The sequence below is a fragment of the Tamandua tetradactyla genome, chromosome 6 (genome assembly GCF_023851605.1).
Source record: "Tamandua tetradactyla isolate mTamTet1 chromosome 6, mTamTet1.pri, whole genome shotgun sequence".
Taxonomy (NCBI): domain Eukaryota; kingdom Metazoa; phylum Chordata; class Mammalia; order Pilosa; family Myrmecophagidae; genus Tamandua; species Tamandua tetradactyla.
In genome coordinates, this window is record NC_135332.1 from 176,897,906 (window position 1) to 176,914,092 (window position 16,187).

The window sequence follows — 16,187 nt, forward strand, 5'->3', positions numbered from 1 at the left end:
TGCCTTCCACGTAATATATTTGGCTTCCATATATATATATTTGGCTCCGCCACTAAACTTATTACCTTCTGGACTGAAGAGGGCAGGGCTTGGCATTTTTGCTTTCTACTGTATCCCATTGCTAGACCAGGGCCTGCCCCATAGTGAACTCTAAGGAATATCAGTGAAAGGGGAGGGCTTTTCCGTGGGGGGCCTGGCCAGGTGGCCCATGCGGCTACAGAGCCTTGGCCTTCACCCCTAAAGATGGTTTCCAAGCAATCTGCCCATTTCTGCTCCCTCACAACTTAAAAAAGTGTCTTGTGCCCCGCTGGCCACTGAAGTGTCCTCAGGGGTAGCTGCACAGGTGGAGAGGACTCCTGTGGGCAGCAGAGAAAACAGAGTGGGTGGCTGCTTCTTGGAGTGTTTGCTGTGGGAGGGCCAGTGCTCACAGCACTCTATAAAGCCACCTAACTGGAGGGCCTGTGGCAGGCTGTGGCTCCTGCCTCTTCACCCAGGAAGGGGCCAGAACCATGGCGCTGGTCCTGTGGGTCTGCAGCCTGCTGGGTGTGGCCAGCTCGGTGGTGGCCAACATTTTTGGTGAGTCTGGGCTTCTGGCTGTGGGTAGGGAGCAGAGCTCTCAGGCAGGAAGTCTTCTATCCTGCCAGGCTCTGTCTCAGGCTTTGGACATACTGCAGGGAAGCAGCTTGTCGGCACCTTCCTTTTCACGAGACTAGGCTGAGTTTCAGAGAGATGAGCTGAGTTAGCTCAGGCCACAGGGCTTCAGACTGGTGCAGCCAAGCTGGGAAGCCAGGTCTTCCCAATTCACTTCCAGTTGCCCTGCCCCACCCCCATCCCCTTTGGCAAACTTGGTTTTTATCCTCCTTTACTTCCCAAGATACAGGTCATCCATGTGAGGTATTTGAAAAATAGTGGAGAAAAGAAATCTCCTTGTAGAAATTTCTAGCCCTGGCTCAACCATTTACAAGCTCTGTAGCTTTGGAACATGTTCTAAGCTTCAGTTCCTTATTGGAAAAGCAAGCAAATGACACTTATCTCACAATGTGGTTGTGAATTCTGAGTAAGATCACGCATACCACATATGTCCTCAGTGGAAAACAAGACACATGTGAATTATTAATTAATTTGCATTTCTACTCTATGCTGGGAAGGTACTCTGTCTGCAGGGACTGGCTTATAAATTCAAGAACACCCTCCTTAAATTAAATCAAATGGAATTCTGACCTAACCCACAGCCACTTGGGGAACATAGAATCCGAGGGTTTGCTTTTATAGCCTTTGCTTTCCAACTGTTGACCTTGGGCAGGATGCTTCCACTGCCTGAGTCTCAGTGTCACATGGTAAAATGGAGATATTACCTTTCAGGGTAGTTTTTAGAATTATCAGCTGATGTACTTACTTGGAAATGTATGAGTAGCCGCAAAATTGGAAGTTAAAATGTAATAGTTAATGATGGTAAGGATGGAAACAAACTAACCCAAACAGCAGAGCAAGTGTGCCTCAGAGCCCCCACGTGCATTGTCAAATGCTGTCTGTACTCTACTCTCATGAGTTGCTTCCCTTCCTGCAGAATATCAGGTGGATGAACAGCCGCTTCGACCCTGTGAACTGCAAAGGGAGAAGGCCTTTCTGAAGCAAGCAGACTACATTCCCCAGTGCGCAGAAGATGGCAGCTTCCTGTAAGGCTGAGCTCAGCTTCATGGAGCCTCAGGCTTCCAAGATCCCCTAAAGAGCACTTCTTTCCCACCAGCTCTCCCTCAGCCCTGTGGCTTAACTTTCCTCGGTGTGCAGGAGCTGTGGTTGCGGCTGTTTGTGGAGGGTGCCGCTGCCCCTCAGGCTAGCCAACATGGAGGGGCTGCCTCTGATGGGGCTTCCTCCGAGACAGGGCCAACGCCTCCCTTCTTGTCCTGCCAACTTCTCCTGTAATTGCTTTCTAAAGGGGTGAAGCACACGTGACTTACGCATTGGCACCGCCTACTCCTCCTGGTGTCCTCTTGAGAGGCCAGAGGGGGAGGGCAGCGTGCACTGGCAGGTCGTGGCTGTCCCTGAGCCCTGCCCAGTCTCGCTTTCCAGGCCACCGCCCTCTCCCAGGGGCGCTGCTTCCAGCCGTCCTGACACAAACTTGGGACCTGGAACTCGCTCTGTGCAGAGTGGGGGAAGCAATTACCCCTGCACAGCAGTCCAGTGTCCTTCAAAGTGGGTGTGCAATCTAAACGCTGAGTGTCCCAATGTCGTTCCAGACCCTGGGAGCTGGCCGAGCGCCATCTATCCATGAGAGGCACAATTCACTGACTCGTGATTGTGTTCTGGGAAACGTCGTTTCTGAATTTGTGAAACCTCTCTCCCTATTCCCCAATTTATTTGGACTCTTGTATCATATGCTTAAGGCAATTCCTACATATTCCCAAGACAGCAAAGTCATGGTTCCAGATGGACTCCTGGGAGCTCTTGAGTGGCGAGAAAGGAATTGGGAGGATATTTCACTGTTGCCAAGTTTATTTATGCACTTCATCTCACCTGTCTCTCTCCAGGCTTTCAGGCTCCTCTTTAGGAGGCTTGCACATGCTGTTCCCTACCTGGAATGTCCTTTTCCTTTTCTCTCCACCTGCCTCTCCATAAGACTCCTGATTCTCCTGCTGAGGTGTTTAGCCAGCTGTTCGTTTAGGAAGCCATCTCCACTGGGCAGGCCTGGCCCTACCCATGCGCCTCCATGTGTAGCCCATGCCCTGCTTTCTCTTGGGGCTTCTGAGGTCGCCAAGGTCCCACCCAGCCCCGTTGGTGGCAGGAGCGTGCTGCCTGCTCCCTCCACGGCCCTTGAAAGCAGAGGGCACGGGGCGGCTACAGCCTTGGTATAGGGCACCGGGGTGGGCATTTGCATCCGTGTCAGTCCTGCACCCACAGCAAGTGAGCGATTGAGAGTAGGGGCTGTTGCAGGAATGTTACAAGGCAGGAAAAGTAGTGCTTTCCCTTCCCAACTCACCCCTCCCCTGTGCACTCCAGGCTCTCCCTAACTAATTCAAGTCAATTTAAACTGGAGGGAAGAGAAAGGAAGAGGAAAGATAACTGGGGTTGGGAGCAGCTGGGAGCTGTGGGAGCAGATGACCATGTCCCACCTGGTGTGTCTCTCCTGCCCTCAGGACCGTCCAGTGCAGGAACGACGGCGGCTCCTGCTGGTGTGTGGGGGCTAAGGGCGCCGAAGTGCCGGGCAGCAGGCAGCCTGGCCGACCAGCCGCGTGTAAGTGGACCTGGGCCCCCGGGACGAGCTGGGTGGGTGCATGGGCCCAGGCCTGTCCCTCTGGCTGTGTTCCCCGGGGCTGCCCGGCTTCCCACTGGGCCCACACACAGCTCCCAGCCGGGCCGGCGGTGTGAGCAGCCCCCGCGTCTTCCGTGCCTGCAGACCCCTGGGGGATGCGGCTGTCAAATATGGGCCTTGGCTGAAAACGGTCCTGTTGAAACAGTCCCCAAAGACGGGCAGACGCAGCTACAGCCTGTGGCCGCGAGGGGCGAAGCTGCATGGAGTGGGTGCTGGGGTCCGCGTGGCGTGGTGGATCGGGGCCCCCTCCCAGGAACAGCACCTTTGTCCTGTCGTAGGGTTGTCGCAAGACCAGACACAGGGACACCAGGCACCGGCGGGGTGCACGCGTAGGGCTGGCCTCACTAGGGGTCCCGCAGCCCGCGAGAGGCACTTTAGGTTCTCTTGATCCATCGGCAAAGGGAGACCTGGGGTGGGCGGCACAGAGCGGCAAAGGGATGTCCCCAAGTTGGTGGTGAGCACGAGCAGAGAGTCCAAGAGGCCGACGGGCTCTTGGGGACACCCAGTCTGCACTCCCTCCTGCCTCTCCTCGGCATTGCCCAGAATGGGGGGCGCATGGCTGCTGGGTGTGCCCCGGGGGGGCCGCCTCCTGTGACTCTGGCCACAAGGGTGCTGGAGGGAAACCGAGGCTGGAGTTCAGCCAGGTGGGATGCTAGTCCTCAGCCCCTGGAACTCGTTACTCCCGCCGCTGTGCCCTCCCCCAGCAGTCCCTGACCCCGCTCTGTGTCTCCCTAGGTCTATCGTTCTGTCAGCTGCACAGGCAGCAGACCTTGGTGGGTGGCTACGTCAACGGCACAGCCACGGCCCACGTCCCACAGTGCCAGGGGACGGGGGCTTATGAGCCGGTTCAGTGCGACGCGTGGCAGGGCCAGTGCTGGTGTGTGGACGCTGAAGGCATGGAGGTGTATGGGACCCGCCAGCTGGGGAGGCCAGCACGATGTGAGTGTCCCCCAGGGGCACTTAGCTCCTCCGGGTTAAAGGCAGAGAACCCGCCCTTGGTAGAGAGCATGAGAACGTGTTGAAGGAAGGTCCCGTTACTTCTGACACTTCCCTACGGTAGGAAGTGAGCCTCTGCGGCGGCCTGTGAGACATCAAGCAGGGCCTGATGAGCGTGTGCAGCTGCCCCACAGAAGGCCTTAACCGTGTTTGGGGTTTTAGCTGTCCGTGGGTGGTGTGGCAACAGAGGTCTCAGCATTCCTTCAAGGACAAGGATTAAAATGTCTTGCCTTGAAAACGTTTAGGTCCGAAGAGCTGTGAGATAAGAAACCGCCGTATTCTCCATGGGGTGGGTGAGCAGTCACCACCCCAGTGCTCTGCTGATGGAGAGTTTTTGCCAGTCCAGTGCAAGTTCGTCAACACCACGGACATGATGGTTTTTGATCTGGTCCACAGCTACAACAGGTGAGGGCCCCTGGGGTTCTCCCAACCTGAGCCTTCCCTTCCTAGGGCGGCCGTGGCCCATGCTTGCTCTGGGGGCTGGGGGCTTCAGGGGGGAAACGCAGCCTGGGAAGCGGGAGGAAGCGCTCACTCTCATATGCCGCGCACAGATGTCTCAAGGCTGTGGCACTTTTAACAAAGCAACCTGGTAATAGCTATTCAAATTAAAATACATACCCCCTGACCCAGCCTGCCTGTGGAAACAGAACTACTACAACCAGAAGACAGTATAGTAGGATGCCTACTGTGTCATTGTCTGTTGTAGCACAAAAGCATAACAAAAGTGGGAACAAAGCGACTCATCCTCAAAAGCTGGATGGCTGAATAAATGTGTATCCCCTATAAATATTTAGTCAGTTGTGGAAAGACAGTTCTAGAGCTGGACCAGTTGACTTGGTGAGAACTTCACAATGTATTATGATGTGATACGAATGCAAGATACAGATAATATACGATGCAACTAAAAAGACAAATAAGCAAAAAAGATCTTTTTATATACATGTGTGGTTATCTAATTACGTTTGTCTCTGTGCAGCGGTAAGTGAACACGAGAGAGACAGGAAAGGGCACGCGGTTGGTTGTTTCCAGGGTCTTCCTGGGGAGCCAGAGCTGCTGTGGAGAAGGCCAGTGGGGAGGAAGGCAAAGCTATAGCCCTATAAAAAGCGTGGATATGATCATAGTTAAGCATTTTTGTAAATTGTGTGTTCATGCGCACTTATAAAAAAAATTCAATTTAAAAGGTTTAAAGAATAAAAAGGGAGATACTTTCTAGAGCTCAGCCAAAATAACCAGGTAGCTGCTGGCTATTCATGATGGATTCTTGATTGTGGTAAAGGGCACATGCAGATTTCAGACATCACTGAAACACTCTGAGTAACAGTGAATTAAGAAGGCAAGTCTGTGACACTGCGATGAATTCTTTTGGAGAACCTGAGCCTTGATGCGGCTGGCTTCTGAGCAGTTTCTTTCTCTGTGTAGAGAGGAAAATCCCATGGGCAGTGTAAGCAGCCTGCAAGCAGGACACGTCACAGGGACGTGTTTTCCTGAAGCTGTGTTGCATTTTAAAAACTGAGACATTTTATTATGTCAAATCCTATGCCATTTCTGTTTTTGTTAGTTGAAAACAGTTGAACATCACCAATTTCATATGTTCAGTCTACCACGTAAAATTCTGAATTCCTGGTTTTAAGGAACAAGGATGGGGGGAATTTGATTCTCTCCTGGCGTCACTGGGCTGGGCTGGAACAGCACACATGCCGTCCGAGGCACCACTCCCCCGTGCCCTAGACGCCCCGGCCTGCCTGCCAGCCTGCGGTCCTGCCAGGCTCGGCCGCTCTTGCCCCATTCTGACCTGCCCCTGCTTGGCCTTGCTGAGCCTCGCCGTCCGCTCTGTAAAGTGGAGGACAGTGCCCGGGAGACCCGGTGAGACCGAGTCTGTGGGACCTCTGTGAAAACTGGGAATTATCACACTTGTCAGGGATTCCCACACATCACCTGGTTTCAACACACTCAGGCTTCTGTGGGCACACATGACCCATGTACCTCCAAACAGCCTGCTTTGCTGTCACTCATTGACATGCACCAGTGCCGCAGTTCAAGTTCAGCGAGTACCTTACATCCTTTTAAATAGTTTACTACTTAGAAAAATAATTTGATGATTTTGGTCTCCAGTATATAAATGAGGAATTTGAAACAGAGCTTAGGAGGTATTACTAGTGGGAGCTAGGGCTGCGTGGCTCTTTTTCCCTCCACTCCCTTGATTCAGATCGGTTCCCCTAGAGCTATGCATATAGCAGGACGACAATCAATGCCTACTGAGTGCAGGGCACAGAGCTGTGCACACAGCAGGCGGACAATCAGTGCTTACTGAACAGGCAAATGCACGAAACGGTTTCTCTGTGGCTGCCACTGGAGAAACAGTTCACAGCTACTGCCACAAGAGGGCAGTCGAGTTAAGTGCAAAGGTTCAGGAATAGGCAGCTACGGTTTGACACAATTTACCCCTGAAATGGGATCCTTTCTCTTTTGTGAGCAAGCAGGTCTTGAATCCAATTCTGGTTTGGGAAGGTCGTGGGAAGGGTTGAGCTGTTGGTTACTGGGAGCCCCGCATGATCTGGTGTTCTGTGCTCTGCCGCCCTGGGCAGCTGGACCCAGCACTGAGGGGCCAAGGGCAGCTACCTTGGGTCTCAGCTGGGTGTCTGGCCAGCGGCACCCAGAGATGCCAGATGAACACAGGTCACCCAGCTGCATTGTATTTAAAAACAATGAGTACTTTTTAGCAGAAGTGTGTCTCCAGTGATGTATTGAGGGTTTTAAGCCTGGGGTGGGGGTAAGGTGTATTTTAATAACTAATAGACTTGATTGAAAAAATAACAAAAAATGGATCAGGGTGGGGGAAGAGCAGAAGGGATGCTGGCAGGCTACTCTACTCGTCTGGAGAATCTGTACTGGTCCAGGTGAGACCTGATGTTGTCTTGGACTGGAGTAGGCGATGGAGAGGATGATGGAAAGGGGAACAGAGTTGGGGACATTTTTAGGAAGCCAAATCCACAGAACCTGGTGAAGGAACAGGTACCAAATGTCGGGGAAAGGAGGGGTCCTGGGTGACTCCTAGTTCTGGCTTCCAGCTGGTTGGTAGAGAATGAGTTTGGAAAGGAAAGCCCACAAATTTGGTTTTAGAATATTGAATCTGAGACGATTCCTTTGGGATATTGAAATGGAGAAGTTGAGTGGGCCGTGGGCTTGCTTCCACCGGGCCAAGGAAGGCTGTAAGCCTGGGGGTAGCACACATGCCAACCTGTTTTGGGTTCTTAACCTGCTGGGTGGTGATTGGCACTTGAACTTGGCCCCAGTGTCTGTCCATTTGAAGTATGTCCTTTTTCTCTCCAAGAAACCACTGCTCACTGCACCTCTTTTGCTGGTGGGGAATAGGCTTCGCGGGTTCATCTAACTCCCTTCGCGTCTTCCCCATTGCCTTGTCTAATCAATCCCTATGGAAATGTGTGCTGGCTGGACAGACCATAGGTAAAGGTCTAATCAATCCCTGTGGAAATGTGTGCTGGCTGGACAGACCATAGGTAAAGGTCTAATCAATCCCTGTGGAAATGTGTGCTGGCTGGACAGACCATAGGTAAAGGTCTAATCAATCCCTGTGGAAATGTGTGCTGGCTGGACAGACCATAGGTAAAGGTCTCAAGAGCCTAACTCCAAGCAGAACTGTTACTGAGGTCTTAGTGACTGAGTGAAAATTCAGTTAATCGGCTTCTTTAGCAAACCTAGTCTCACTGGAACGTCCTGAGCCACCCATACTCCCTGTTATCCACTGAGAAGGGTCAGATGGAGCTTAGTCTGTGGCAAGGGACATGCTGACCTGAGGCTCCAAGGGGCTCGTATGGAGAATCCCCATAGACTGACCATCTGATGGCCCTCACTGAGACGTCTGCAGGTCGCGGCTCTCGCCTTTAAGGAACATCCATTCTCACCCCAGGGAGAAACAAATGAACTGCCAATTTATTAACTGATGGTTAGATTTCAGAGGTGAGCAGAGACTCTGACAGTGTACGGACCCTGCCCTGCAGATGAACAGGGCCAAGAGTCTGGCACCAGCTGGCATCTTATGTTCCTCTGAGCTTTGTTTGTGACTTCTGAACCCCTAGGGTGGCCATAATCTGAGCATAAACTTGGAAATTCTATTATTTTCCCCTCCACTAAGATTTTCTTTCATGAGGGCTTTTTCATGGTCTTTCTGAGATTTTGTATTTTGTTGGCAAAAAGGAAGGATCCGGGCGGGCCATGGCGGCTCAGCAGGCAGAGCTCTCACCCGCCAGGCCGGAGACCCGGGTTCCTTTCCTGGTGCCGGCCCATGTTAAAAAGAAAAAAAAAGGAGGATCCTTTAAAAAGGGACGAGATATGTATTATTATTATATTTTAAATTTTGTGTTACTTTATGTTTTTATTTTTTTTTTAACATGCGCAGGCACCGGGAATCGAACCCAGGTCTCAGGCATGGCAGGCGAGAACTCTGCCACTGAGCCACCTGGCCTGCCCATAGTATTACTTTATTTTCAAATTTTGGTTTATATGCTCAGGACAGGATAAAAGTGAAAAATAGAGGAAATCATAGTCAGGCAGAATCAGGGTAGAACAGAAGAGCACAAAAGGCAATGATGGGCCATACTGTGCGTTTTATGAGGTTATAGCAAATGTGAGCGGTGGACTGCCTCTTTGCCTATGAGCTCCCTAAGCACAGAGAAAGGAGAAAGCTATTTAGTTTCTTCCATTGAGAGAGAAGGGAGCTGGTGAAGGGGATGACGTTGTGTGCTGTTGGGTGCCGGCTGACTGGACAGTGTCCCGTCATCTATGGGAGCTTCGGCTGCCCGGGCCAGGAGCCTCTGAGAAGCAGGTGTCATGCCGTGTCCTGGCACCTGTGCTGCGTATGGAGTGACTGGGGTCCTGGCATTCGCCACACCAGCCTGGCACGTGTGTGTCTCCCACCTTCACGTGGGAGGTGTGTGGATGGTCCTCCTGCACGTGGAGTCTCGCCCTTCACGTGGGAGGTGTGTGGACGGTCCTCCTGCACGTGGAGTCTCGCCCTTCACGTGGGAGGTGTGTGGACGGTCCTGCACGTGGAGTCTCGCCCTTCACGTGGGAGGTGTGTGAATGGTCCTCCTGCACGTGGAGTCTCGCCCTTCACGTGGGAGGTGTGTGGACGGTCCTCCTGCACGTGGAGTCTCGCCCTTCACGTGGGAGGTGTGTGGACGGTCCTGCACGTGGAGTCTCACCCTTCACGTGGGAGGTGTGTGGACGGTCCTCTGGCAAGTGGAGTCTCGCCCTTCACGTGGGAGGTGTGTGGACGGTCCTCCTGCACATGGAGTCTCGTCCTTCACTCTCCTCATCAGGTCACTGTCCGTGGTTTTAGCACACCCCCTTGAACCTCGCCTCCTTGGGGAAAGTTCTTTCCCCATGCGGTGGGCCCCAAGCCAGCAGGTCCCCGATGAGGAGTCAGGGTCACCAGCTCTCAGCGGGACGTGGGTTGGGATCATTTTCGGTGGTTTGATTACCTTTGATTGGTGTGGTATGGCAGAGAAGGATAGGGTATTTGATGAGAAAAATGTCAAAAGCAGAGCAGGGGCCCTCCATCCTCTGGTTGACAGTAAATCACCAATAATAGTAGTTAAGCAACTGCTAAACAATCTTAACCGTGAAGTCCCAAATTAATAGACCAATGATATTATTTCAGAAATTAGCCACAAAATTCAGGTTGCAGCAAACCAAACTGCTGAAACAATGGCCGCTGGGGCAGACTCAGAGCTTGAACGCACTGTCGATGCCAAGCGGGCTCCAGCCGGCCGCTGCCCTGGCATGAGCTCTGCAGGGGCATCAGGATGCCTGGCCTGTCGCCTCTGGACTCGGCCGGGTAATCTAGAACTGATCGAAACTGGTTCCATTCTGAATTCCCAGTCGCCTCATTTGGGAAATGGATATTTTAAAAGCTGGTTGTAAGGATTAAATAAGATAAAATATGGACGATGCTTGGTGTACTACTTGGCTAGTCAATAAATGGCACCTGTTACTATTTTTGTTAGTAGTAACTGACAGCAATAATCATATGTGGCCAAGGCAGGACAGCCGTCCCGATCTGTGCCCTAGGCCCTCAGCTCTTTTCCCCACACACCGTACTTGTGAGAGGAGATTACCGATGACAGAGCAGAGTGTCTGCCCTGGAAGGCAGCCCAAGAGAGCCCAGCTGGCAGTAGATGGTCTTAGGGTGGTATCTTGGGGGTGGGGTGGGGGATGGGAGGAGCCCTCCATCTAGCTGAAGACAGGGCAATCTCTAATGCACAAGAAGGGGGGGATATGAGAATGCGGTCCACATACAAAGCACTGGTAAGCCCAGGATGAGGCAGCCCACAAGACTAAAAACCTGGAGCTGGGACTCTGGCCATCAGGTGATGGGACAAAGGTGGCCCAGGGACCCCGGTGACCATGTTTGTGATAGGGTATCGAGGTGGGTCTTTGGGTTGAGTCAGCAGAACTTTGGCCTGGAGTGATTTAAGTTTCTGTGCTTCAAGCTGGAAGGGTTGCAGGACTTCACCCCAGTCAGGTGAGCCACCCGTGCACCGCCCAGCACTTGGGTCTGTAACGTGCCAAGGAAGGCCAGGCGTTGGGCCCACAGAGAAGAAGGTCACCATAGCACCAGGGGCCTTGGAGGTATTTATGATACCATGTTTGCTGCCCAACACACACTGAGCAACACCATAGCAGAGGCAGCTTCACACAGGAGGTCAAGTCTGGGTGTGACCCCAGCTCCCACCGCTCACTCAAGATGGTGGCCACAGGACCTCACACCCCCAACCTCTAAAACGGGGGTGTAATGAAACCACCTACTTCCAGGCGTCAGTGTTCCTTAAACATTTGACAGACTGTCTTTCACAAAGTGTAGTTCTCTACAAATGGTAGTTACTACTTGACGACTACTAGCACTTTTAAAACTGAATTGTCCTAGGTTCTAGCTAATGAAATTCATTATATATCCCTTATCAAGGGCAACCAGACAAAGTGGATTTTTAGTTTTTATGAATGCAACTCAATATAATGTTCTTTTTAATGTAACACACATGTGTACAATAATAAACCAACACCATGGGAAAAAAGTGTGTCTATAATTCTACAGTGCTTTTGTAGCTTTTGGTTTGCTTATCCTTTTCCATTCAAGTGAACACTCATTGCACTAATGCACTTAGGCTGGGAGCAGTTACTAGGGATGCAGCACACTGCCTTCCAATCTGGCTCATTTACGTAGTCATAATTGCAGTGTATGTAATGCCATTTTGTATTCTACCTTATTTTATATAATGTTATGCATGCTCCCTTTTGGCTAGAGTTTTAGAATTAGCACCCTTGATTGTAGTATTTTATTCCATTTAGGCACTTTAATATGATTTACTTTTTGTTTTCCTATCATGGGGCATGAGGGTTGTTTTCAAAATTTTGCTAGCGTAGATTACAGAACAGTATTTCCGTCTGTACAGATAGCCGCTTCTGCTGCTAGCTCGTTTTGGGATATATTTTCAGACATAGGTAGAAACATATTCTGCTTGGATCTCATGTGCTACTATATAGGGCATGAAAACAAATCTCTCAGTGTTGTAAAGAGAAGCAAAATTCCTCTCTGGTTGCTAAATCATCACAGGTGGGAAGGACTCCTCCTTTTGAGTTGTCATGTCGTGTGATTTCCACACTGGGAACACAGCCAGGTAGGTCCTTGCAGCAGCCCTGGGTCAGCCGAGATAAACACACTCTCCCTCACCTTGTGGAAGGGACTGTGCATCTTCATCAGTGGAGTTGCGTTGATTGTGTGCTTTTTCAACCATGGCACTGGGGCATTTCCTTCTTGAGGATTTCCTATGGTGGAATTTGGCTTCTCTTTGAACTGTTAAAAAGTTTTAAAGGGCCCTAGTGTTGTGTGATCTCCCAGGAGGAGACATGTAAAATGGGCGCTGGGTTTTAAAGCAAAGCCTGGCCTTGTGTGGGCAGAGTTATAACTTGGTAAAGGAACCAGTTAGCATGATGCTCATCATCTGTTTTCTGCCTGATTCTGCGAGACAAATGCATGGGCACAAATTGTTCAAATGCCATGAGTGGGCAAAGTGGCTGATTAGTAGACCACAGCTAAGCACAGCTTTATTTTCCAGGAGCCTGCCTAGCTCTGGCCCGGTGACAGCAGTTTAGAAGAGAAATGCATTTACTGCAGGGAGCAGGGAGCACACGGACTACAGTTGAAAAGCTGACAGTCCTTTTCCCCAGATGGAGACCTGGCCATGTTTGTGGATTGCTCCAGAAAGAGCCGGTGATGACTTGCCTTTTGTGAAATGGCGACCATAAATCTAATTCTCTTTTAGATTTCCAGACGCATTCCTGACCTTCAGTTCCTTTCGGAGCAGATTCCCCGAGGTGTCTGGGTATTGCCACTGTGCTGACAGCCAAGGCCGGCAGCTGGCCGAGACAGGTATGTGCAATAGTGGGCACGAGGGGCTGGGAGTCACCGGGGCCGAGGGCCGAGGTCTTGCGGCCTGGACACTGGAGACCCCGCTGACCGCCTGGTGCTGCCGGGTTGCTGGGGTGGTGATGAGGACATGGCATGCCGTCACCTCATCTGTGCGCCTTGCAGCTACCTGCCCACGTGGGGCTGTCGCCGTGGCCTGGCCTGGCAAGGAGAGCCCAGGGAGGGCTCAGTTCCTCTCCCAGGGCTGCTCCTCTGTGCTGTCAACAAACCGCACAACTGCACCAGGCTGTGCGACTTTGGGAACGATCACGTGTGTCCAGACCTGATGTGTGATGATGCTGGCGAACGTCCCAGCTGCTTAATATCTGTTCGCACAGCAAGGTCAGGACTTCCTTTCTTGAGGGGCCCAGTCCCTGAAACGTGCCTGTTTCTGCCCAGGTTTGGAGCTGCTGCTGGATGAGATTTATGATACCATTTTTGCTGGTTTGGACCTGGCCACCACCTTCGCTGAAACCACCCTGTACCGGCTACTGCAGCGACGGTTCCTCGCAGTGCAGCTGGTCACCTCCGGCAGGTTCCGCTGTGAGTGAGTGGCTGCCCACAGCCGTGCGGGATTTTGCAGAACGAAGCCACCTGGGCTGTAAAGTTTCTGTGACTGCTGGGCCAGAGGGAGCGTGGGGGTCTAAAAAGTTTGAATAGCAAAAAGCCGTGCGTGTTGTAAACATGCCAAACATTGCTCAGACTGTCTTTTCCTTCACTGCATGGGTTTCTTGCAGGCCCCACGAAATGCGAAGTGGAGCGGTTTACTGCCACCAGCTTTGGTCACCCCTATATCCCAACCTGCGGCCGCGATGGGGACTTCCGTCCTGTGCAGTGCTCGAGGGAAGGGTCATGCTGGTGTGTGGACGCCAAAGGAGGGCAGATCCACGGGACCCGGCAGCGACGACCCCCGCCACTGTGCGGTGGGTTTCCCCTCAAGCTCCTTATTACCTGATTACGCTCATGTTTGGTTAACTCTTTCTCTACCCAAACTCCCTTTGAGCTCCAGACCCACTAATTCAACTGCCTTCTGAGTGTACCCCCCAGACCTTCACACCCACTAGGCCCAAAACCCAGTTTCTCAGCATTCACGTCCAACCTGTTCCTTCACCTCTGTCAGGTGTGGCTGATTGTCCAGGGAGCTCAGAGAACACTGGGATGCTCATAGGGGGAGACAAAGACAGGAGAATTCAAGTTTACAGATGCTGTGAGAGAAGTGTGCACAGACCACTGAGAGTGCATAAAACAGGGAGGGGCGACGCTGCCTCGCAGTGGCCTGAGGAGGCAACTAGGAAGGCTTCCTAGAAGAGGTGATACTTGATCACAGTCTTCTAGGTTAAAGACATTTTCTCAAGGGGAAAGTAAGAAAAAGTGTTCTCTATAGAGAGAGCAGTAACAAAGTGCTCGGGATATAAACAAGACCCGTTAACAGGCGAATGGACGTTCTGAATCTGCAAGAAGGATAGAGCAAAAGTCAAATGGTTGGTACATGATCAGAGTGGCACTGTGCAAGTGAAGAATCTGGGGAGAAAGGCGGGGAGAGGGCAATGAGGTCGTTAATGCCATAACCAAAGCTTGGGGACTTCAGCCAAGAAGTCAGCAGAGGATGTGCAGAGATTTAAGCTGGAAGGGGCCCGGGTGAGTTTTGAGTGTGAATAAGGTCCCCCCAGAATTTTGGAGGTGAGATCAAGAGAGCGTGAGGCAGGAGGCAATGGAAGAAGCCAAAGGTCACCCCAGTGTCCAGAAGAGAGAGCTGGGGAGAAGGGGTGGGCCTGGGACATGTCAGGAGGACACCGTTGCATCCTGCGAGGACACGCCCACTGGCCGCCAGGGGCGCGGGGAGGGGGGGATCCAACGCCCCTGTAGGCTGCCGACCTGGGCGACCTGGGTGGATTAGAGGCAAGGTATGAGCCGCGGAGGGGGTGCGGGCCTGGGTGTGACTCCTGAGCAGATGCATTTAATGTTTATTCAGTAATTTCTGAGTCATCCGATTTCTCCAACTTAGTGTTTTCAATGTTCTGCACAGTTTGAGAGTACTCCACCCGTAAGTGTGAGAATGTACAAAAAGGAATGTTGATGTGCTGCCTTTATGGTATTTACAATCACATTTCAGTTCTATTAAAGCCTAGAGAATATTGTGCTTTCCAATTTCTAGATGGAAATGAAGAGCTATGATTTTCCAAAGTAAAACCAAAGTTATGGTCTATGATTTTCCAAATTAAAACTATAGGTCTCCTAACTGCAGGGATCATATGGTTCCATCCACTCATATGTCTGTCTCATTCCCGTGGAAACAAGTGCCACATGGAACCAATATCTGAATGTCGTTGTTTTGGTAACAGCACATAACATGTGGTGGAAGGGATGTGCTCCTCATTTGGAGAGGGAATGGACAAAACAGTGACGTTTATTTCTTCCATACCTCCCTGTTATATCCATTAAAGGAAGCTTTGACGGCATCGTGAGACGCATTATGTGTTCTGACACTGCCGGGCCCGCCCCCACCCCGACCACGCGCTCCAGTTCTCTGTTGCCCAGTAACACAGGGAAACTGGCCGCCTTCCGTTTTTGGCTTCCATGTCACCAAGGGAAGAGAATTATTTTTTAAAAGTGGAGGCATGGGGGTTGAAAAGTTCCTCTAATATTTGCAGTTTTATAGAGAAAAATGGAACTCACTTACTTCTACCCGCGCAACTGAGACAGCCAAACGGTATTTGAGGTTTGCATTTTTTTTCCTTATGCTAATTACAGTCAACCTAGAATCTTCACTTCCAATGACCAGACCATATTTGGAGTTGACTGAAGCGATCGCTGTAGAAGAAAGTGTTTTCTGGGTGGACGTTATTGGTTATTATAGGAAATACTAACAGAACTTTGAGAGGTGGTTCATGTCCTCAAAGAGACTCTAAACTAGGTGCTTTAGGCAAGACTGAACCACAAGGAAGAATCAGGGCTGCACAGAGAAGTGTGCAGTTCATTAATCTATATACTATAGAGCATTAAAGCCAATTAAGAATTCCAAGAGGGTGCTGGAAAGCAACCATTCATTAAGAAAAAATAGGGATTTTTTTGGTGAATGTGGTTAGATTTTCAGAATTTTCCAGTGTCCATGAGCCTTGTTTAGATGGGGTCAGCCATCGAATGATGGCCAGGAGAGGTGGCCCTGTCAATGGGAATATTCACGCCCAAAATCAGCTGCCATGATGCAGCTCAGAGGGAAGGAAAAGAGAAAATGGCAAGGAAAAGAGAGAGGTACATATCATGTGTGGTTTTTTTTAATAAGTAATACTTTTTATTCAAATTTTTGGCATGAAATGGGGTGGGGGGTAATATGGTTTGGGGAATAACTGCACATCCATTGTGTATGTGTTTTTTTCTTGGTGTATGTGGTTTTGA

The 16,187-nt window shown here is 51.0% G+C and overlaps 1 protein-coding gene across 1 annotated transcript in view; it reads left to right on the forward strand.

The window, feature by feature from the left end:
* The first annotated feature begins 479 nt into the window (after positions 1–479).
* Positions 480–16,187, forward strand: part of TG (thyroglobulin) — a 234,772-nt gene continuing 219,064 nt past the window's right edge. Inside the window, exons 1-8 of the mRNA XM_077167733.1 lie at positions 480–576; positions 1,568–1,676; positions 3,135–3,232; positions 4,046–4,249; positions 4,552–4,711; positions 12,649–12,755; positions 13,191–13,334; positions 13,529–13,714. Coding sequence (XP_077023848.1) covers positions 510–576; positions 1,568–1,676; positions 3,135–3,232; positions 4,046–4,249; positions 4,552–4,711; positions 12,649–12,755; positions 13,191–13,334; positions 13,529–13,714 — 1,075 coding nt within the window. The 5' untranslated portion in view covers positions 480–509. The remainder of the gene's footprint in view (positions 577–1,567; positions 1,677–3,134; positions 3,233–4,045; positions 4,250–4,551; positions 4,712–12,648; positions 12,756–13,190; positions 13,335–13,528; positions 13,715–16,187) is intronic.